This window comes from Cyprinodon variegatus, unplaced genomic scaffold (assembly GCF_000732505.1).
Source record: "Cyprinodon variegatus isolate N-32 unplaced genomic scaffold, C_variegatus-1.0 Scaffold934, whole genome shotgun sequence".
Taxonomy (NCBI): domain Eukaryota; kingdom Metazoa; phylum Chordata; class Actinopteri; order Cyprinodontiformes; family Cyprinodontidae; genus Cyprinodon; species Cyprinodon variegatus.
In genome coordinates, this window is record NW_015151387.1 from 1 (window position 1) to 23,882 (window position 23,882).

General features: G+C 39.3%; 2 protein-coding genes across 2 annotated transcripts in view; one reads left to right on the forward strand and one right to left on the reverse strand.

Moving 5' to 3' along the window:
• Positions 1-1,328: 1,328 nt before the first annotated feature.
• On the forward strand, positions 1,329-10,475 carry LOC107100068 (AP-3 complex subunit beta-2-like; the record flags this gene model as incomplete). Its single annotated transcript, XM_015398424.1, has 7 exons — positions 1,329-1,416; positions 1,551-1,660; positions 1,748-1,976; positions 2,064-2,148; positions 2,501-2,598; positions 6,209-6,347; positions 7,644-10,475. Coding segments are annotated over 7 exons (936 nt in total), but the record flags the coding sequence as incomplete, so codon positions are not given.
• Positions 10,476-12,779: 2,304 nt separating this feature from the next.
• LOC107100071 (synaptic vesicle glycoprotein 2B-like) overlaps positions 12,780-23,882 on the reverse strand; it is a 12,395-nt gene continuing 1,292 nt past the window's right edge. Inside the window, exons 2-13 of the mRNA XM_015398426.1 lie at positions 23,777-23,866; positions 21,846-22,007; positions 18,496-18,658; positions 17,427-17,548; positions 17,072-17,235; positions 16,915-16,995; positions 16,729-16,827; positions 16,098-16,186; positions 15,771-15,901; positions 14,547-14,642; positions 14,322-14,481; positions 12,780-14,238 (exon numbers count right to left, since the gene is read on the reverse strand). Of these exons, the coding sequence (XP_015253912.1) occupies positions 14,055-14,238; positions 14,322-14,481; positions 14,547-14,642; positions 15,771-15,901; positions 16,098-16,186; positions 16,729-16,827; positions 16,915-16,995; positions 17,072-17,235; positions 17,427-17,548; positions 18,496-18,658; positions 21,846-22,007; positions 23,777-23,866 (1,541 nt within the window). The 3' untranslated portion in view covers positions 12,780-14,054. The remainder of the gene's footprint in view (positions 14,239-14,321; positions 14,482-14,546; positions 14,643-15,770; positions 15,902-16,097; positions 16,187-16,728; positions 16,828-16,914; positions 16,996-17,071; positions 17,236-17,426; positions 17,549-18,495; positions 18,659-21,845; positions 22,008-23,776; positions 23,867-23,882) is intronic.

Below are 23,882 nucleotides of genomic sequence, written 5' to 3' on the forward strand. Positions count from 1 at the left end.
TTGTTACTTTTACTTGAGTAAAGAAGTTTAATCAGTACTTCCACTTTTACCAGAGTATTTTTTAACACAAGTATCTGTACTTTTACTCAAGTACGAAAAGTGAGTACTTTTGCCATCTCTGGTTTGAAATCTTGCAAGGAGCACCTGATCGGTTTATGATGAAATGATTATCTTTCCACTTCTGGATTACGGCCCCAACTGTGCTAACTGGAACATTGAGAAGCTTAGAAGTTCTTCTGTAACCAATGCCATCATTATTTCCAACAATAAGGTTGCAAATGTCTTGAGAAAGCTCTTTACTTTTACCGCTCATGAGATGGCCATCCATGTACCTCAGGGCAGCATCACAGTGATGGTGAAACCATATAGAGACCCCTACCTCCATTGCTCCCAACTGCACTGGGACCCCTGGAACATAGCAAAGGGAAGCTCTGAATTGTCCTGGTGGACACACAAATAGAGCCACATTTTGCTTCAGTTCAACAGTTAGAACCTTTTGTCCGTTTGTGTCGCATTAAACAACCAGGGACTAACTTTGTAGAAAACTATTTTTTTTCTTCCCCCGATGTGGGACAGCAGGTCCTAATACTGACACTGTTTAGCTTTCCACCAATGCGGTAGTGTTGGCCTAGTGGTTAGAGCAGTACACTTGTGCTCTGATAAGGTTGCAAGTACCTGGTTCGATCCCTACAGCCTGCACTCTGGGTTCCTGAGCAAAACCCTCACAATGGCCACACAATGGCAGCCCACTGCCCCCAAGGAGATGGGTCAAAACCAGAGAGCAAATTTCCCCATTAAGGGACTATAAATGGATTTACTTTTTTTTTTTTATATGGTTACACAATCACCATCACAATGACACACTCGGTAAAATGGAGAACTGAACAGACAGCAGATAGCTCCTCCTATTTGGAGATGCGGTGAAGTGAGCTCAGAGATTTCTCAGCATTTTCTGTGCAATTTTTTTCAGAGTAATAGGTAAGAAAAATAGAGTTTTAAAAAAGGGGTGAAATGTCTCACACACAGCAGGAAAGATGTGTTGGTATCTGGTGTGATAGGTTTAAACTAATCAAATTAGTCAAGTTACCATGAACGTTAACAACAAAATGAATGCAAACAAGCCATACAATAGGACCAATGTAATCATTGGTATATCACAAATAATGCCAATCAACTCCAGTCCAGTCTAGCTGCAGCAGAATAAAATGTAAAAAATGATGTTATTATATCCCACGAAGTGTTGCTTGTTTAGCTGACCTCCGAAATAGGCGATTCAGATGCCTGAACAGTGGCTGATATTCATGGATCTTTACCTAAATTTCTTACAGGCAGCTGAGTCTAAACCTCCTTCCAAACCGATCAAGAAGGAGACCAAGAAAGAGAAGAAAGAAATGTCTCTTCTTGACCTTGACGATTGTGAGTTTATGTGTTTCATTGATTTACACAGTTTTACATGTATTTTTCTTTTTAACAACCAATTTCCATGGTAAGCTCATGGTTTAGTATCAGATTACCTCCTCTGACTGTTGACTTGCATCTTGTGTTGTCAGTTGAACCAACTCCCTCACCTCAAGTCACGCCGGTAAACAACTTGCTGTCCAACAGCCTTGTGACCGACCTGGAGGGGCTTTCTCTCTCTGATGCCGTCCTGTCACCAGCAGTAAGAATAAACATTTTTGTCCTCTATTCTATATTTGAAGAAGAAGAAAAAAAAACGTCACAAAAGACCTATATTATCTCTTCACAGACCATCGCTCCCTCCAGCGCGCTGAAGAGCTATGAGCTGCTGCACCGCATCACGGGTGAGGGACTGTCAGTGGAGTACTGCTTCAGCCGGCAGCCGTTCAGCCCCGACGCAAACATGGTGGCGGTCCAGATGCACTTCACAAACAACTCCGCCTCCGACACCAAGAGCCTGCATATGGAGGATGTGAAGCTGCAGTCTGGGATGAGGGTGAAGGAGTTCCAAGAGATAGGTAGGTGCTGAAAGAGCATAAGAAAACATGGTGCATTGCTTAGAGGTTCATCCTCCTTATTCATGAATATACTTTGTGTGCTGACAGAGTTGCTACCAGCCGGTGAGACTGCCACAGCAGTGATGGGCATTGACTTCTGTGACTCAACACAAGCAGCAAACTTCCAGCTGTGGTGAGTCGCCATCTCTGCTCGTTCTTTAGCTCTCAGAGACACTATTAAAACACAGCCAGAACATAGCTGAATTCAACTCGATTCAGTTTATTTCTATAGCGGCAATTCACAACGCATGTCATCTCAAGACCCTTTACAGTTCACCAGATCATCCAGTCAGATTGATTCAACGTTTTCTATCTTGACTCTTCAGCAATCCCTCACACTAAGCATGCTTGTAGTGTCAGTGGAGAGGAAAAACTCCCTTTTAACAGAAAGAAACCTCCAGCAGCATGTTGTATTTTCGTGAACTCTCTACGACACGGTCTGTTTGTTCTTTGTTGAGTTTAACAGCCCTGCTGTTGTTTTGCAGCACACACACCAGGAAGTTCTTTGTATCCATCCAGCCGCCCGTCGGGGAGCTGATGAGGCCAGTCTTCCTCACAGAGAACGAGTTTAAAAAAGAGCAAGGTGAGCAATGGTTTAAAGCACAATCGGAGGTTAGTATATCATCCCTGCTGAGTCTATGAAGAATCCTCCACTATTTATCTAATGGTTAAAAAAACAAACTGCTCTATAGGTTTAAAGTTGCATGAAACCTTTTCCAGCCTGAGAAAAGTCCAGTAAACATGTACCATTCATTGTACCCCCCGATACGATCCCTGATAGAGAAGCCTGTACAGACTACAGGTAAGTAGACTGGATAGGTTTGCTGTCCCCAGCCCTCTGTGTGACCACCTGCTTTCTAGCAACCCCACCCCCCACCACCACTATCCCACCAACCTCCTCCCTTAGATGCTCCTCTCCCACATGTGGAGCTGCTGATCGCAGGAATGACTGGAAATGTTGGTCCACTGATCATGTTTGAGCACAGTGTGAAGGGACAACATGGTCCGGCTCACATTCACTTTGTGAATGCACTTTGTAACCATAAGCAACCACGGATCATGATGAGCAGTGGTGTGAAAAGTACACACATTTTTTACTTAAGTAGAAGTATAGACACTGCACTTTAAAACACTCTGGTAAAAGTTGAATATCAACTTGACCTCTTTACTCAAGTAAAAGTGAAAAAGTATGTGCTCCAAAAACTACTAAAAGTATAAAGTAACCTTTAAAAAAAAAACAGCCAGATGCCACTATATGAAATGAAAGCTAAATTTTTCAACTATTTCTAAAAATTCTCTGAGATAGGACCAAGGATGAGGGAGGTCTTGTTGGTCTCCGTCTCCNCGCCCTCGCCTGTGTCCGACCTTTGAGACATTTCTGTCATGTTATTTTAAGGGATCTGACCCACATGCAGGAAACCACTCAGAGAACCAGAGAGAAGGTTTAACAGGTTTATTGAAAGCACGATGAGTTGGATCCAGTGTTACTAAAAACGCTGGTGAACCGATACTGGAAGTGAGAAGGGAAGTTCAGAGTTTAGTTCAGGCTCAGTGGGAAAATTGAGCGACGACTTGCAAAAACAAAAACTGAAACTGGAGTCACGTTTCCAGAAAAAGGTGTCCTTCCCAGAATCCAGTAGGTGTGGGTTATTCCAGAATTTGGTTGATTCGTTGGAGGGCGGACAGGGTTTACTCAGGTTTGGTTAGTTCCTTGAGGAGCGATGGAGCTGACTGCCACTTAAATTTCCTAAAAGTACTTGAACAGTACATGTGGAGATTAATCCCCTGCTCAGTGTGAAGCTCAAACAATCCTTTCAGGAGGAGAAGGTGCAAATATCCAGTTTGCATCCCCTGCTCAGTGTGAAGCTCAAACGATCCTTCCAGGGGGAAAAGGCCAAAACATCCAGTTTGCAGGATGACTTCCTGCCGAGAGGCAAAGACAAAAACAACAAGATTAGGGCTCAGGGAGAAAAAAAACTCAGTTTGACTCAGCAAAACCCAGCTTTGCTAGAGTACCCACAACTGGCAAACACTCTGGCGTCGAGGTAGTGGAAGTCAGCAGCTTAAGAGTCCTCAGATAATGAGCCAACCATCTGCAGGTGTGTGGAAGGGCCAAGAACCGGGCGCCACCTAGTGGTGGAGGAAGAAAACACAAACACACAACCCACACAAACTGGATTCTTAACAATTTCAACATCTTTTTCTGAATCCTACATTGTAGCATGGCATAGACAATTCACGTTTGCAGTTTGAAGAACACCTGCTTACCTCTGATGATTTCCTTTAGCTAACCAATGAGTGTTTGCGTTATATGACTCATCCAATGACACTAGTTTTCACTAGATGTGGATGGTGCCAATGATCTGCATTGGATGGAGCACATGACGGGAAATAAACATTTATAAACATTAATCTAAGGGTAACCAATTAAAAATCAGTGGGGTACAGATAAAGAAAATCAGCAACCACTAAAGGTCTAGAGAGGTTTTTAGTGATCTGTTACTTTAAACAGAATTTAACACTGAAATAAAATGAGGTGTTAAAATTTGCATCCAAGCTGTTTCATAGAAATATACACTTGTAACTAATGTAACATTTTCTACATGCTTACACATGTGTTCTGTGCTACCAGTGTGAGTTTCATGTGTGTGCGACAATTTCTAACTTAAAAACAAGCCGGATGCATTTTTCGTTAGGTCCTTGCCAAAAATTGCATCCCATGCTATCTCAGAGGAGTTGACACTGTATTCCTGTATATACATCAGTAGTTAAAGGGCAAGGGTCATCAAATGCAAATTCTGCCTGTAAAACAATGACAGAGCAATTGTCGCTGAATGATCTGAAGCCATATTTGGAGCTTTTAAAAAGAATTTTGAAAACCTTTGACAATTTGCTGCTGTAATAATATAGATTTTTTAGAATAAAAAGCTAGAAGATGTGCATAATCAAAAAAATAACAGAAATACAATTATAGAGCATTCAGTATTATAAGAAAGCCCACACTGTTTCTGAATAAATACATTATTGTATGAGTTAAGTTCTGTTCGGTTTATGTCTCTTTCCTTGTAAGTGAGATATGTCCCATGCTCCTGAATGCACCATAGCTATCTGACGCTCTTTTGACTTTTGACATCACACTGGTCTGTGAACGCTGGTCTGTGTAGATGCGCGTTTGATTTTCAGCTGAAGACAAAGCTTTTGCTGTTTCAAAACTCGTGTCGGCATCACTGTTTATTGTTGTGTGTAAATAACAAGAGACTACAACAAATAAATCAGCCGTACCTCGGACAAAATTGCATTTAATGTTGCTCATAACACCCGTACTATTGTAAATGAATCTGCCAAATAACCACAATTTTTTTCCATGAGTGGAATATTTAAACATTTTATATCATTTATATAACAACAAGTAGTACTATTGGAAATGTTTTAATCTGCAGTTGTACAGATCAAGGCGTGCTCCCGCAACTGGGGATGCATATCTGGGCAGGCATGCACTTTTCGGCATAACACCGAACCAAGGTCAGCTAATCCCTGACCTCTGCATTAAACCAAAGCCAAGAGTAACGAGTAATGTGCGTTTTAAAACTGTAAGGAATAGAAAGTACAGATAATTGTATGAGAATGTAATGAGTAGAATTAATTAAGGAAGAAAAATAAGTAATGGAGTAAAGTATAGATACCTAAAAAGTGTACTTAAGTACAGTAACGAAGTATTTGTACTTCGTTACTTGACGCCTCTGATGATGAGACGTATTGTAGCGTCATCTTTTTGTTGTTTTTTTCTGTTCTTTATATTTAAAGTCAAACTGATAGATTGGGCGCTACTTCTCTCTGGTTCCTAATGGCTCTTTATTTTTATCAACTGTGTTTAAGACGTTTTTACGTAGACAAAGACAGTTTTGAGTCGGCGGTTATTGGTGCTTCCATCCATCCTCAGTGGAAGAATCACAGCATCGCAGATGCTTTAAATCCCAAACACTGTGGGGTCAAATTTAGTGTAGCAATATTTTACCCCTTTGTTGGTCTGTATACAGTGGGCAGTATGTAGAACTGAATCTCCAAAGTTGGTAGATGTCTGTGACACTCTTGTAATACATCTATGTCTCATATGATTTACACAAGCCTAAAAGATCAGCTTTCTAGATTGTTGGTTTTTTTTACTGATCCCTGCTCTGCCTGCGCTCTGTCAGGTCAGCTGATGGGAATGAATGAGATTACAGAGAAGCTAACGTTGGATGCCAAGTGTCGGAACGAGCACACCATTGTCCAGAGAGTGACCACGGCCGCCAACCTCAGCCGAGTCCCCTGTGGGTCGGATAAAGAGTGCAGGTAGGAGAGTTTCCACTGTGCTAGACCCAAAGCAGACACTGCAACCTCAGGATTGGAGATTTGAATATTAGAGAATGTTTTTGAAGAGGAGTCTGTGGAAGGGCTGAACCATCAGCAAGGAATAATCACTGGATAATTTTTTGTACGTAAAAATTTGTAAACTAACTTTACAGTTAATCAGTAAAAAAGTAGTGTTCTTTGACAAACATGGATGTCTCCAGTAAAGCACATTCAAATGAAAATTACTTCTAATTAAAAAACACTTATCATATATTGAATATTATATAATAATTTCATATGTAAAGTACTTTCAAAAGTTTGTGTTCTGAATATCACCTGACTTTTCCTTTAAGTATGGTGTGATTAATTCAATCTGTGCCTCTGCGATTTGTAAATTGCATTCTGTTAAATTATGATTATAATGCAAATGCAATTAGATGTCAATGCCAATAGATGTCACTTCATGATTATGCATTAGTTTGACCTTCACTAATATGAGCCACAGTAGTGCTAATAAAGCAATCTCTAAAATCACAAATGTATAAAATAGTTGCTGCTAAGTTCACATCAACTGAACACCGTCTGCTGCTGGCTACACTTTTAATCTTTTTTATGGGGTATGGACAAATATAGCCAATTCACTGTCAATGAACTTTTCCATGTTTTGTCTCTGTAGTTGGATCCTTTGGGGCTCACTCTATGCATTTCCTCCAATTATCCTTATTTTCTAATTTTTATTGTTTTTGTTGCTGAGAAGCGATCTGATTTCTTTAAAATATCCATAGAATGAGTCCATAAATAGTATTAGCTACAGTGCAGCGTTCAACTTACCAGAAGAGACAAAAATTTAAAAATGTCACTTAATTAATCTCATACTGGAGAAATTCACCTCTGCATTTAACCCATCCCCTTAGGGAGCAGTGGGCTGCCACTGTGCGGCTGAGCAATTGGAGGTTAAGGGTCTTGCTTAGGGACCCAGAGTGCAGCCTGGGATAAATATATATATATATATATATATATATAACATGAAATGTAACTAAAAAAAATAAACCATTTAGAGAAAAAGGCCTGATTGAAATTCAGCAATGCTTTTACTGTGAAGAGATGAAGGTTTTTTGGGGTTTTTTCTATGTTTTGGAATAAAGATTTGGAATAATTCTTATCTGATTCGGGTACAAAATGAGTTGTAAAGGTAATTAAAACATTTCTTTACTTTTGATCCTGCTAACTGGTATCTGTTTCACTCTTATTCTGTGTATTCAACCTTATTTCTGATCTTTGCTGCTTTGACCTCAGTCCTCCTGTTCCTCCTCCTGAACATCCTGTCTACAGGTTTGCTGGCAGAACGGTGACCAGTGGCAGTCTGGTGCTGGTCACTGTTGCGACTAGAGAAGAGGGCGCTGCTCAGCTGACTGTCAACTGTGAGAAGATGTTGATCGGTACGATGCTGGTTAAAGACATCCTCCTGGCTCTAACTCAGTGACGACAGGCAAAGACCCAGCGTGACTTGTACTCCCTCACCTCAGCCACCTCATAGATTTTAAGGACTTGGCCACTGCTCCATCATCTGTGTTCTCCAGCAAGCAAAGTTGGAGAGGAAGCTTCCAGATTGTGAAAAGCTAATGGGCTCTTAGTATTTTAGATGTTTCTGTATGCTGCCTCTAAAACCTCTTCTCAGAGAAAACATCTATATAGAAGAATAATCCAACTGTAGCATTATTATTTTACCTGTAATTAGCCTAAATCTGAAGTATCTATAATTAAGATGATCCAAGGTATAAAAATGATTTCATGGGCTTTTTCTTATACTGGTTTCCAGGATAAACATTGTAGCAGAGCGGATATTAATATTCAGATATTTTCTACTGTTTGTTCTCACTCTCCAAATGGAAATCAAACTTTTGGTTAGGTTAGAAAAAGGCTAACTAGATTTTCAATTTTGTCATATCATTCATGTGAGATATCCATCCATCTTACATAAATGATTTAGGCTACCTTCACACTGCAGACCTTAATGCTCAATTCAGATTTTTTTTGTTAAATCTGATTGTTTTCTGTGGTCATTTCCTGTTTCCAAATATATGTGACTTGTATATGAAGTCCTGTGTGAAATGTATTCACTCATTCATATCGGATTAAGGACCAAATAGCCAAGGCTCTGTTCACACGGCAGCCTATAGTGACCCAAATCTGATTTTTTTAATACCCATATGCCACTTGTATCTAATCTTTTCATTAGTGTCTGAACAACACAGATCTGTTTTTTTCCAATGCGACCCAGGCCACTTGGCTATGTGGTCCTGGATCTGATCTTTTCAAATGCGACCTGTGTGTGAACGGCCAGGACGCATTCATCCGACGTGTATTCCATTTGTACTCAACAAAGCAGGAAGGAAAGCAACAACCATGGCAGATGACTATGCGGAGAACAGTCTTTATTTTCAACCGTCTTTAAAAGATGGTGTTGTTTAATACATTAACTGAGTTTGGGAAAGATTTTTAGAGGAAAAAAAAAATTGGAATTGAGCATTAAGTGTGAAAGTAGGGACCCGATTTACTTTCTGGTCTGAAAACATTGGTTCATTTGCTTTGTCCTGACTTTGTTTCCATCAGACCTCAGTTGTAAGGCAGAGATATAAATGTCTGAGAGGAAGAGTTAAATGGCTTTTTAGTATGTGTCTTTGACTATTGTGTCTTTTGGACTCAGGACATAAATATTGATTGGGGTAGCTATTATCCTGATACTATTGGTTTGCATAGAAACCCTAGAGAAGGTGTAACCATAGAGGAACAAGAAACAGCTGCAGTAGTGAGGCTGGTGCACTGGAGAGTCACCACAACTCTGCACCAAAGCTTGTATGTGTTGTTTAAAGAAAGCAAAACAATACCGGATCTATACTATGATATGATCATCAAGGATTTTTAAAGAATTAAAACTGCAACGGATATTTTGTAAATTTCAAAAAACAATCTTCTCAATGAGCATAATTTTATTACATAAGTTTTGGGCAGGAAAGGCCCTGTTGGAAAAATATCAATAATAACCTAAACCTTTCCAGTATTTTAGAATAAAAGACAGCATGTAATAAAAAATCTGTATTAAAAATCAAATATATTACTCAGTTTAACAGGAAAGCTAACAGCAGATGTAAACATTTCCTGATTTGGTTTCTGCTCAATAATAGCATTTTGTTCATATTAGGAAAATAAATCCAGTTACTCATTCAGAATATATTTCCCAATAAAGTAGCTCTTTTAACTGAGAATTATTTTTCCTTTTGTTTTGCATAAAGATAAAATGTCCGTGTTTGAAAAACACAATGGCCAATTGTTTCAGAAAAACAATACATTAGCTGAAAAAACACTAAAAACACTTGTAATTCTTTAAATTAATGAACTAAATTAAATATTTTTTTAAACAAAATGAAAAGATAAAGCCAGTGTATTCTTCTCTACTCATTCATTTCACAGTGAACACCTGTTAGTTTTAGGTAAATCCTCTGTATAGCCTTTTTGTACTTTTATCTGTAGATTGTGCTATCATGCTATCAGGTCACTTAGCTTGAACTAAGTGGTAAAAATAAATTGTTTTTATTATATTTGTTTTAAATACCATGGTCTATTAATGCTCATGTTATTTTAATAGAGCATGTTATTGCTCTATTAATGCCATTAATCTTAGAAATTGTCTATTTTAAATCATTACAAGAAAGATTTTAATACCTAAATCATAATTGCTCTTGGAAACAAGGTCAGGAGAACCAGTATGTTTCACACTACATAATTGTTTTGGTTTGTTTTGGTTTTATTCTCCTTAAATGTTGGTTCATTTTCCAATGGCTTCCAGTTATTGCAGCACACTAAGAGTGGAACAGGAGATTGAAGATTTTGTTAAAGTAAAAACTCCAAATGAAACTTTTTGTTTTCCCCACAGAAAAAGCTGAAAGCACCTTCCATTGCAAATTCACACATGGTCCATCCTTTCATCTCCAGTGGCTTTTACATATGCGAAGTACGGTTTATCAAACCCTGTGTGTGGTTGTGCATTGTAATCTTGAGGTAATGCAAGTTTATTTATTGTAAAAATAAAAGTGCAGATTAAAGCTTGTGTTCTCTCTTGTAAATTATTGTAAAATATAAAATAAAGCCACAAAGTGACAGCTAAGGTAAATGAGTTGGAAAAAGACATCCTGTTTCGTTTTTTAATTTTAAAAGTGCCAGAGATCTACATCACTCTGATATGTTAATGCCTGCTGCCGATTCTTAATCAGACAGACAAAAAACCTTTTCTAAATCTAAAAAAATAAAGCATACATACTCTTAAATAATCAAAAAGCAGCCGTCAGAGTTGCCAAGCACTACATTGAGGAAGTAAGTATTTGAACACCCTGCGATTTTGCCAGTTCTGCCACTTACCAGCCATGAAGTGATTGACATGTTCATCAACTAAGAGAGAATTAATCCAAAATAATAAAACATACAGAAATCTCAAAGAATTAAGGATTTAAAAAAGATGTATCTGTATATAACTGCTGCAAATAAGTATTTGAACACCTGTGAGCATCAATGATAATATTTTGTACAGTAGCCTTTATTTGCATTAATTAAATTCAGTTTATTTATATAACACCACATCACAACACACCATCTCTAGGCAGTCAATTTGATTCTAAGTTTTCTCTCTAAGGAAAACCAGTTGATTGCATTGACTCGAAGGCAATCCCTCACACTAAGCATGCTTGTAGTGACAGTGGAGAGGAAAAACTCCCTTTGAACAGGAAGAAACTTCCAGCAGAACCAGGCTAAGTTCTAGTGGCCATCTACCGAGGCTGACTGGGGTTTAAAGAGACAGAAGCAGAGATACAAGAAGCAGAGATACAAAAAGCAGCTGTAAAAGGCGGGCCCGTCCAGGAAACACACAGCCAGGCAGACGAGCTCCGAGCCAGCTCCCATGTCAGAGGATGAAGAGAGCACATCCACTCAGTCACAGTCAGAGAAACAGGACCACACTGGAAAACAGGCAGATCTCCAGCATCTATAAACAAAGGTGTTGATGGCAGCAGCACAGCTGATATTTCTCTACACCATGAAGTCACAGCAAGACAGGAACAGACGAGATTCTGCAGAGTGGGAGAATAGAGATAGAATGAAGCAGAATGATGAAACGGGGGTCCATATGTCCTCCAGCAGTCTAAGCCTATAGCAGCATAACTATAGAGATAGCTCAGGATAACCTGAGCCACTCTAACTATAAGCTTTATCAAAAAGGAAAGTTTTAAGCCTAGCCTTAAAAGTAGACAGGGTGTCTGCCTCACGGACTAAAATTGCTAGTTGGTTCCACAGGAGAAGAGCCTGAGAGTTTCACAAAATTCTTTAAACTCTCCTGGTTTCTTCTTGGCAACACAAAGCCTTTCTCTACACCAGTCTGGCTACATTCACTCATTCAAATGGTTAATACAAAGAAACAAAAAGTTCAGACAAAAAAACTTTATTTTTCATTTGTAACAAAGACTTGTTTGTTGGTAGATGTATATCTGTTGTTTCATCACACTTTTTGTCCTGGCTTATTTTAGCCAAACTGGTTTCAGAAGCTCAACAAAGACTTTATCAATTAAAATAAATATTTTAATCATGTCTTAAATTATTTACACCTCAATGGAAAAACAATAACAACAAATTAAATTATGATAAACACATTCGATATACTTTGATTGGATCAAACTGCTTGAGCTTAACTTCCTGGAGCTAAAGATAAACTAGGAAAGCAGATAAATCAGTTTTTGTAAAAGGGGTTCATTTAAAACTGAAATATCTAGCAAGTGTAAGATTTGTACCCACTTAGGATCAAGTTTAAAAACAATAAAAAAAAATATAAAAAGACATAAATACAATTAGGAACACAACCTGCATTTGGTCACTGGTGATTTTCCACTGAAACTGACAAAATCTTTAAAATAGAACAGTTGAAAAGTCTTAAGGCTGTAGTGAAGGTGTTGCAGCCAATAAGAGGTAGAACAGCTGGCGTGCACTGCTGCTCAGCTGGCTGAAAGCTCTTTTCACACTAAGGATTGCCACCCATGACTCTTTTTAAGGTAACACTTTGATCTACAGTCAAATAATCACTGAGTAGTTGAATGTTTTGAATTAAAGCAATCTGAAAATTGTTCCTTAACTGTACCAAATCCACAACACTGCGAGCGATCAAATCTCATATCGGCTGAACTGATTCTCTGTGGTTCAGTAAATTTAGTAAATGACACTTGGTGAATTCAATTCTACTTTATAAAGAAAACTATATTTGCATATTTATTTTCTACAAATAAGAGCACTTTAAATAATAATTTAGGGCTGAAACAATCAGTTTCATCTTGATTAATCGATTATTGAAATAATCGTCAACTATTTTAGTAATCTATTTATCATTAAATGGAGTACAGAGACTCTAAAACACGCCTTTAGCTGACAGAGCGACCCACTTAGAGCGGGAATTACACAAAGATTGTAAAAATATATAAACATTTTGCATTTATGATAGAAAAAAGGTTTTAATCTGTCGATGTGCTCTAACCACAACTCCTCCATTGGAAAGTTTTAGTTTAAACTGGTGTAATTTAGTACGAAAATTTCTATAAGGAACCTTTTGCTCTCTGATTATTAATCAAAAAATAATCGACAGGTTAATCAATTTGCAAAATGACTGTTAGTTGCAGTCCTAAATCATTTAAAAGGCTCCTTCATTCAACATTAATTAAAAAGATGTGTGTAAACTAGCAGGCTCTCCATTTAAATAACATCCTGGCTGCATAATTTTACACCTTGTGGAATATGGTCATCTGAAACAACTTAAGTCAAACACAAAGGACTTATAAATTTATCAAACATAAAACAAAAACGTTTGGTTCACAAATGTTCAGAAATTCAATCCCTGAAGCAGATTTTTCTAAATCTGCTATTTGATTATAACAGTAAGGCTTTGGTCAAGTTTTAATACCCAACTCCTTCATCTGTTGGGTAGAAATGCACAAACAAATCAGGTGGTGACTTTCAGCTTGATTAGCCCCAACAGGTGACTAGCCTGTAGAGAAAGCGAAAAATCTAATTTTCTGAATGAAAAGTGAATGCAGCGTACCTAGAGGCTGACATGCTGCTCTAAAAGCTCTCAGGTGGGGAAGTTGTTCTGGAGTGAAGAAGACCATCAGTCAGATATTGGTGGTTTACAGACGCCGTTTAAAAGGAAACTATTTACTATGCGATTTTTGGACGGCTGGAGGAGGAGAGCAAAACTTTTAGCAGATAACAGGAAGGTTGAATGGACAAAAGCGAAGCTTCTCAGTTTTATCACGTTCTTTTTGGATTCCCAGGCAGACTGACAGTCCCTCTGCTTTAGAGTAGATCATTAAAGACTGCTCAGGACAGGAAGGCTAGGAAAAAACATTCTAAATTTGTTTTTGTAAATTTGGTCAAATTAAAATAATTAAGGGGAAAAAACGCATTCAGCTAAAATCTGTATGAGTTGGCAAGAGCTCAAAAACCCCACAGAGTTTTGATGGGTGCATCTCTTTTCCGCAGGAAACCACAACGCATCCATTACACAAACATTTGCCTCTGGGAAGTTTACAAATGTTTCTTCTGCCTTTTGGCAAAGAGATTTGGCTGACAGCTCTTGAAAGTTTGGATTTATTCATAGTCTGGAGCTTTGCAGGACCATCAGGTGAGCTCCGTCTGCCTAGTCTGTGGGAGCAGAAGAGCCACCACTCCTCCCGTCAGCAGCAGAGCTGACACCAGCAGGATGGGCACGGTGCAGTTGGAGTCCACCAGCTTTCCAAAGACCACGTTACCCATGATGGCTGCCACTCGGCCAACCCCGGTGAAGAAGCCCAGAGCAGAGGACCTGGGAGGACAGGAAGTTAAACACCTTTTAGGCATCAATCCACAATCAGTAATAGGTTGAATTTAAGGTTTTGAAGATGTTACCGGAGCTGGGTCGGGTAGAGCTCAGTTCCCACCACGTCCAAGGCGTTCCAGGCAATGACAGACACGCCGCTGAAGATGCAGGACAGAGCCAGACTCTGGGCTTTGGTCTGAACCACGTAGATGAGGAATACGCTCAGGCTGGACACAAGCAGGCTGCAGGCTGGACGGAGAAGTTACCGTTTGCTGGAGTTCTGAGCAAAGAGAGGTAGTGAAAAACAGACTTACAGAGCAGAGTCTTCCCGCCTATGCTGTCCATGATGAGGATGGTGAAGATGTTTCCTGGCAGGTTGGAGGCAGCGATGGTGAAGCCCTCCATGTACACTATCAGGTGGAGAGAGGAAACAGTGAGGAGAAGCATCCATCCACCAGAAACCAAAAAAACTTTACTCATGTATAAAAAAAAAAAAACAAACACACAACAGTTTTTTAACATTCAAACTTGGACTTCATTGTTACACAAGTCATTAATTTGATAAAAACACATTAATAAAAGTTTAATTCATTTTTTATTATCGATTCTTTTTGCCAAAGATCTTTATTAAGTATGAAAAATGTAATAAAGCGACAAGATCTGGGAAAACGAATTATTAAGGTTAATTAAACTATAGAAATAATGATTTTGATTTATTTACAAGAAATATTTATTTGATACAATGAAAATATTTGAAAACTTATAAGGCCAACTCCTATACAAACCCTCCTTGAAATGTTAAGCAAAATTATTACCAGGTGAAATATGACATATTTGACGAATATGAGATCAAAGGATCGCCCAGTAACACAAACAAAGAATAAACTTTTTATGTCATAAAAGTTTAAACACATGAAGCCAAAAAAAAGTTTCAATTTAGTTCAGTTTATTTAGATCAATTATTAATTAAAAAACAAATACTACAAAGTTGATGCTTCCAAATGGTTTGATAGTACATATAATAACCATGTTAAGAATAAAAAATAAAATCAGAGGAAGGAATTCTTAAACCCCAGGGACAGAAAAACTGACTTTTTTTGTAAAGCGAGCCATATGCCAAATAATTTTAGGGAATAAATTTCCTGCACATCGCTACCCTGCAGCAGCTAGACAGTCCTGAAATGATTTTCTCGTACTGCTTCGATGCGTGTTCTGTAAGCATGGAGAAGTTTATTTTCCCTGCCAGGCTCTAACAACCAAACTGTTCTGCTCTTACAGAACAGCTTTAGGAGGATTTGCATCTTTTTCTTGACAAACGTTAAATGTTCCCCTTCCTCTGCTGCTTTCCAGAAATGAATCTAATGCTGCTAAAATTGAAAACTTATGAAAGAAAGTCAGAAACTAGGTCATTTTCTGCTACTTCAAATAATATAAAGAAACCAATTATTTATTCCCAATTCAATAAACATTTTAGAAAAACATTAAGTTACCTACTTAAAGAGCTGAGTTTTGAAAACCTTGATAAAGAGGGCTCCCACCTGCTGTCTTGACTGGGTAACAGCTCTGGTTGTTGAGTGGAGACGGGAGGGACACGTTGGCACAAGGAGAACCACCGCTGCTCTCGATCCGAGCAAACAGCTCAGGGAACCACATCCACAGTCCGTAGTACCTACACAGAACAACAGGTGTCAGTGGTGAGTCTGGAGAAGAGTTAGCCGTTAGGAAGCAGTCCTGGCTGCAGAAGATAAAAGACCTTCCAGGCGTTATCTGTGGGTCTGCGGAGCAGCCATCAGCAGACCTGTTTATGCTCACAACCCTTGAAGGAAGCCAGTGTGGAAAGGAGGCAAAGCGACGACGCTTCTCACCCAAAGGAGATGCAGTAGAAGATGATGAGCAGGACGATGCTTCTGGTTTTGATAGAACCACTGAATATATGCTTGATGGGAAGCAAGCCCTGAAAGATTAATAATATAAAGTAATTAACACGGAGGTTCCCAACCCTGATCCTCAGGGGGCCCTGCTCTGCTTCTTACAGATACGTCTCTGTTCCATCACGCCTGATTCAAAGCAGGGCTGCAGAAGCCTGTTAATCATCCGTTCATTTCTGGTGTGATGCAACAAGGAGACACCCAAAACATGCACAGCAGGGGTCCCTGAGGAGCAGTACGGGAACAAATGAATTAACAACAATTGAGGATAAGGAGAACAAAGTATGAACAGCAGTTTGATTTATGTTATTGGAAGTTAAATGTGAAATAACAAATAAAACATGGTGGTGGCAGCATTATGCTTTTTTATGAGTTTATTTTTTATTTTTTTTAAATCAACTGATGAATTATGTTCGATCTGGAAATAAATGTTTCCAGATCGGACAATTAGAAGCTGCTGCTTTTAATCGAAAGGATTTCTGAATAAAACAGATTTTATTTCTACTCTCCACATTTCCTTCTTATTAAAAAACAGGAAGCTGGAATGAAACCTTTTCCAGAATCTTACCTGTTTTAAAAAGCGTATGAGGAACATACTCTTTGTATCCACAGACCCGTTCTCTATGATTTCCCCTCTCTGATTGGAGTTTATATGCAAAGCAAATTCCTTTAAAAAAAAAAAATCAAGTTTCACCTCAGTGACATTTGGTTTATATGGTGAAGTTATGAACCATGCAAGGTCAACTCTGCATACCGGAAAAGGCTTTTCTGTTCCCTTCATATTCAGCTGGAACATCAGCTTGAAAACATGGATCGCCTCTTTTTCCCGACCAGCCTGGAACAAAAAAAACCCCTAAAAGTTCAGAGAGAAGCTTCAGAGAAAGTGAAATGTTGGTCTGCACTTCAGGTACCTCCATGAGGAACTTTGGGCTCTCAGGCATGAGGAGCTTGAAGAGGATGGCGGATGAGATGCTGGGAATGGAGCAGAGCACCACGAACAGCCTCCAGCTCTGGAAGTCTAAAGACCCCAGAGCGAAATGGGCCCAAGTTCTAGGAATCACCAACCAGGCCAGACCTGCACAGAGTTTGAAAAACAACTAAAAAAAGTAACAAACCATTGTTTTTATAATTCTGAACATTTTTTTTCTACTGGTACCAGAAAATGTACTGGTCCAACTGTTACACCTCTCTTCTTCAAAACAGCATCCTTTGAATCCTTTTAATGTTGGTTTATTTGTTCAACCCTAACCTGTTTGTCAGTCCCACCTGCAGCCAGGATGTTTCCTGCCATCCAGAAGGTGGCGAGAGCGCTGATCATTGCGCCTCTCCTCAGCCGGGGCATGAACTCTGAGAAGTAGGAGAAGATGACGGGGATGGAGCCACCAACCCTACAGAGCAGAACCGACGGAATGAGTCCAACAGGACAACAATTCTACTTTCTCAATGATTTTTATTTTATTTCTGACACATTTATGGATTTTTTTTCAGACAGTGAAAGAGATGCACCAAAAAATAGGCAGAAACTCAAAAAGTCAGAGGAAGAGCAAAACTGATTTAATAGGAAACTATTTGTCTGTTTGTGTCATTTTCTATCCAGCTTTATCCAGATAGAGGAAGGAGCAATCGGCAGCGTTTGGACCTTCTTTACAGACACCAGGAAACAGCAAAGCGGCTCCGTCTTTCACAAGTGCTACGCTCTGCTCCTCATCTATACGCTAACAGCTGCCAACATTTACCCCTAGTTTATAAGCCTCATTTATCAGCCCATTTAACTGTCCCCAGAAATCGGGGGTGTCTAGCTCGTAGGTCTTTTGTCAAAGAGAAAACAAAACAAATGATCACAGCACCTCCTGTTTAAAATGACTTACAGTGGCCCTGGATGACTGAAGAAGCAGTGAAAGAAGCCATCTTGGTTTAAAGAATTGAGGTGTGAGCTCTTAGTCAGTGTCATGAAGATTTAGAACTGACCAAGACTCCTGGATGGCGGTCCAAACATGTTTGCCTCTGATTTAAGGCTTTGGTGTTTGTTTTTGTGGCTGCCATGACGCAGAATATTGAACATTTGTACAGTCACCACTTGTAAGAGATGACAACCTTTAAAAAAATGAGTTTGAGTAAAAGGAAAGCAGATTTAAACTGCTGTTTAAATGTGCTAAAGGCTAATCAAGCTATTCACTAATAAAATCTGTTAAAGTAAAAGTTTACCAATTAAATTTTTTTTATTATCTATAAAAAATATGGATCAGTTGAAATCTCTGATGGCAGGTGAAGCAAAGATCGGTAATCAGCTGTAAACCTCCTGTAGGAATAAAAAGGCGAACAGTGGTGAGCTCACCCGACGCCGCTGATGAACCGAAGTAGCAGGAAGAGCCAGAACCACGGAGCCAGGCTGGCCAGACCCCCAAACAGCCCGTTAATGGCCAGAGAGACCACCAGGACCTTCCGCCGCCCCCTCAGGTCAGCCAGATATCCCCACATGTAGCCACCAAACATCATTCCTGTAAAAAATGACCACGGTGCAGTTAAAAAATCTATAACAGCTTTATTTTCACTGCTGCAACTTATCTAGTTTCACAATTTGTTCACTTTAAGGCCGTTTCAAAGGAACAGGGATCACCCTTGGTCTGTTCTGAACAAATTTGATCAGATGTGGGGTTTGTTCCTGAAATTATTAATAAGTAGAGTTTAACTTAAGGACATTAATCGTTTTTATTAAAGGAAAAGTCAGGTCACATTGAGAATTATTTACTTTAAATATGAAATGATTACATACCGTTCAATAAAATGTAAGTGTTTTAATTAAGAGTAATTTTCATGTGAATGTGCTTTACTGGAGGCATCCATGTTTGTCAAAGAACACTACTGCCACCTACTGGTTTGTGACGTCACGGTGCGGTATCGGCTGTTGATCAAGTCCCAGTGCTGTATCTGGTGTTTGTCACAACGCGCTATTATCCAAGTCATCTTGAAAACATTCTTCTTCCAAATGTTGGCTACATATTACGTGTTTTTTCTCTGGCCAGAAGTTCAATGGCAAATCCTCCCTCTTCAAGTTGGCAATCCAACGACCAACCCGTTCATGGAGGATCAGGAATCAGAAAGGTGGAATAACTCTTTTTTCCACTTTTACTCGATGTATTCCAACATCCAGCTGCCATGCACGTGGGCATTGTCAGTTTCACTATAGCTCTGGTGAATTTCAATGGTGAAGTCCTCTGGAAATCTTCAATAATAGTTGTTGATTGCAGATGTGTCTAGTAGTTCCCATTGATTTTGCTTGTAAAGCGGGGAGAATGGCACTAGGCTTACCGCACCGTGACGTCACTGCTGGAAGATGTCAGGAGGGAGGGGTTACTGGACTCAATGATCACAACGAAAATATATTTTAAATTTTTTTTTTTAAGATTAACGCAAAATTCAATAAATCACTGCAAACATATTCGTTTTAGGTATAAATAATGATCCATTGATTATTCCATGCTGACTGGACTTTTTCTTTAATTAATCCAATTATGTATATTTAATTCAATTCAATTTCAATTCAATTCAGTTTATTTCTATAGCGCCAATTCACAACACGTCATCTCAAGGCACTTTACAGTTCAACCAGATCATGCAGTCAAATTGATTCAAATTTGAATCAATGAAAACACCATATCCACCAGTATATGGCGTTCTCACTTCTGGATAATTGAGATTTTTTTTCCACCAATCTGCTTCCATATCTGTTCATCACGGTTTTCTTTTAGATGTGTACTTATATCTGATAAACTAGCTGACATTGTGATCCTACCAGCTAGCATGGCACAGCCAGACTGATACGCCATGTATATGGCTAGCTACTGGCTGCTAACATATAGTCTGTTTAGATTTTCATTGTTTGTTTTGAAAAATGAATGTTTTAAGGCTTTTTTTTTTACAGATAAATTTTGTTCCCTTTTTAAATTAAGGTCACCTTCCTGAGGGAAAGCAGTACATGCTGTTTGTTTATTATTTATTATGTAACTTAAAGCTGCAGTCTGTAACATTGAGAAGAGAGCAGACTTCGACTGAAAATTTGAAGAAAAACAGGTTTCACGCCACTCCCCAAACCTCTCTGCTTCACTCATGCCCCACCTCCAAGCTCCACCCCTCTCACAGCATCTGCGCGGCTTCCGCATGCTACCAGAAGCGTCCAAGCAGCGTACGCGGCAGCTCTTCAATTGACATCTTCTTTTTTGAAGTCTTTGCCGTGTAAGCAGTTGTCGGCAGGGGCAGTAAGGGCAGGTTCTCTTTGGCTGGTGGCTGTCGCTTCGCCATGACTTCTACGCGCGTCCTCCTGACTGCAGCAGCCGGGCGGCAGCGGCAGGTTCAGCGATGAGAGGGAGGGGGCGGGATTCAGCGTGTGTGAGATGTGATTGACACTCCATCAGACGCTCCTCTGGCTGTGATTGGTTGTTTTGTCTCGTCCCGAAATATTCTTTCCAGATTGCAATACAGGCAGTAGGCGGGACCAATTGAAGCAGTTTTTTTCACAGGTTACATATCACATGTACTGCTGTCTGGGCATAGGGACAGTTTTAGCCAATATGACAAAAAAGTGATTTTTAAAAACTTACAGACTTGAGCTTTAAGGTAAACTTCTGAAGCCATGAATGTAAAACAAAAGAGATAGAAATAAATCATATAGACTGTGTAAACATAAACAGGGGTTAATAATCTTTACATCTTCTAGGAAGCCTGGTTGGAATATCCTAGTAAAATGGGTAAATACTGCAGGTCCGATGTGAACGTAGGAGCTGGAATTTGTTCGGCCCACCTGTTTGTCAAGAATGGATATATGTTAGCCTGAATGACCTGATGACGATTAAATATTTTAAAAGATTGAGAACGCAGCTTTTTATGCAGAAAGTCTTTATACTGTCTGTATCATTTGCATGATAATGAAGGAAACTCAGCTTCTGCCTTTTTTTAAATTCCTTAAATTAAAATTGAAGCTTTAAAACATTCCTCTGCAAATCGGGACTATTTTCAAAGAATCTAAATAAAGTTAAACCGTTTTGATAGACATTTAACTGCAAAAGAGTTCTACCTTTTCATCATATTCCTCCAGTCCTAGATGTAGAAATAGAAATGTATTTATTGTATTCATTAAACGATCCATCTATAGTCAAGTGTCAAACCCTCGTACAGAGATGTGAACAGATGTTTGTTTCTTTCTCTCGTCTCATATCATCTTTATCGCTTGGAAATTCACTGAATTCTGATTTTATTCTGTTAACTTAAACCAGTTGCCTTCATTAAAGACTCATTTGTTGTTTTACGTTTTCTTGTAAGAAGACTTAGAGAAGGTTATTTTAAATTAAAAACTTTTTTCCATTTTTTTTTTCAATAAAAATAAGCCTGGTCTACAAAGGAAACCAATATAATTTGGTTTAGCTACTCAAGAAAAGGGAAATTGGTACTAAAATGTGCAAATAGTCCTACTGCGAGTAGCAGCTAAAGTTAATGAAGAACAATGTTCAAACAAGAGCAGAGGTTCAAAAAAACATTGTGTGTTTTGCAACATCTGTTGCACAACTGAAATGATAAATCAATAGACTAACAGTGGAAAAGCAGACAGAGCTTCAGTTTGTTCTAGCTAATCAGGCTGAAGCTGCTGTTTAGACCACTAAGTAACGAACGATGGTTTTTTCAGTGTTTCACCGAGGAAAATGCTGGCAGTGAGCAGGCCCATGTCCGAGGAGCTCAGCAGCAGATCGCAGCGCGCCGTGGGCAGCAGGAAGGACACGCAGAGGATCTCCACGGCATCGCTGGCGTTGGCCCAGCCGCACACCACCAGCAGCAGCCAGTGGAACAAACCAAAACCTGAGAGCAAAGCAAGGACAAACAGGAGACACGTTAGCCAGTAAAGGCTCATCCAGAGGACTTAAAGGGCTTTTCTTTTCCTTCTTCCACATCTGTCCACGGATCAAATCAAAGTTTTACTTCTAAACACCACGCATGTTTAAAAATAAGATGCAGATGTCGCTATGTCATATTAAAGGTATAGAGGACGCTCTTTTATTTCCGGGTGGATCATCTAAATAAGTGGTCCTCTTCATTGTCAATCATTCTGGTGAAATGTTTATGTAAGGCACTTGTTCTGTCAGACCAGCATATATATATATGCAGGTGTCAGATTTGCATACATGCATGCTAGTCCTGTTTATCCCTTTAGTTTTGTACGAAAAATACACCTTAAACTACCTTGACGGATGTGTATCCCTTGAGCCATTGACAAAAAGAAAAACGTTTTAAGTTCAAGACCGCCATATGCTTAAAAAACTCCAAAAGGTAATAAAATAGCTTTTTGCACATGCGCACTTTCAGCCATGTGGTGAGCTACGGTTTCAGCCAGTCATTCAAGCTCACTTCTCATCGGTCTTAAAAGAAAAAGAGTCTATGAAGTGTATGAGAAGAAAAGAAAGGCCTCAGAAGAGGCAGATATATCGCATAATGCTCTGCGCGGAGAGGTCTCCGTGCAGAGCATTATGGGATAGATCTATTCATACTATACATACTAAAGAGCCATTGAGCTTTTGCTCTCAGTCACTTCCATCTCTGCCTTACAACCGATGTCTGATGGAAACAAAGTCAGGACGAAGCAAGGCAGAGGTGGGGGGAAAGAAAGCAACGTAAAACTACGCCAATGTTTCCAGAGCAGAAAGTGAACTGGGTCTCTAAGGCTACGTTCCCCCTGCAGGCCTTGATGCTATATTATGATTTTTTTTTTTTTTATCCGATTGTTTTGCATGGTCGTTCACATTTCCAAATATATGCGACTTGAATGTGATCTCCAGTGTGAACTGCATTCATACGACTTAAAGGTATAGAGGAGGATCTTTTATTTCCGGGTGGATCATCTAAATAAGAGGTCCTCCTAACTGTCAATCATTCTGGTGATTTGTTCATGTAAGGCGGTCCTATGTGTTTACGAAGTGTATGAGAAGAAAAGAAAAGCCTCCGAAGAGGCAGATATATCCTATAATGTTTTGCACAGAGAGCTATGACAGCATGTGCAATGACAGCACGGGATTTGCTGTCATAGCGGTCACTACTGTTGTCACTACCCGACAGCAGCAACTAATACCAAAGATGGCGCGGGCACCATGCAGTGGAGGAGGAGTTACTTGACCAACGGGAAGCAAAAAGCAGCGATCATCTGTCCGAACGGTCAGTTAACTGAGTCCACTATGAAGTCCACTGTATAGTCTCCGCTCTGTATAGTGATTGAGGGATTTAGGGGTTAGTGCGGTCATTCGGACACAGGAAGCTTGTATGAACTATGAGAACAGCAACTTTTAAACAGAGCGTGCACGAGGAGAAATGCATGCTCTCACATGCATTTAATATGCGTTCCCTCTCGGAAGCAGGTACAGGGTTGTGCATGTGCATTTTAATTAAAGTGGAAAGGGCAGGTCTTTAAAAAAAAAAAAAAATCAAATAAATCATCCACAATACCTTTAATAGATTTTAATTTTATCTCAGCATGATTTATAAAAATGTATAGATTTTTGTCTTTTGTTTTTCCCAAAGGCTGAAACATGAAGCTTCATTATAGCATAAAACAGTGATAAAGGAAAACTTCAGATTACCTGCTTCTTCCACCGCCTCCTCATAGCTCAGCCTTTTGGTTCCAGCTTCATCAGAAAAGCTCGCCGCCGCTCGGTTAAAAATGACCTCGCCTGTAAAAAAAATAAT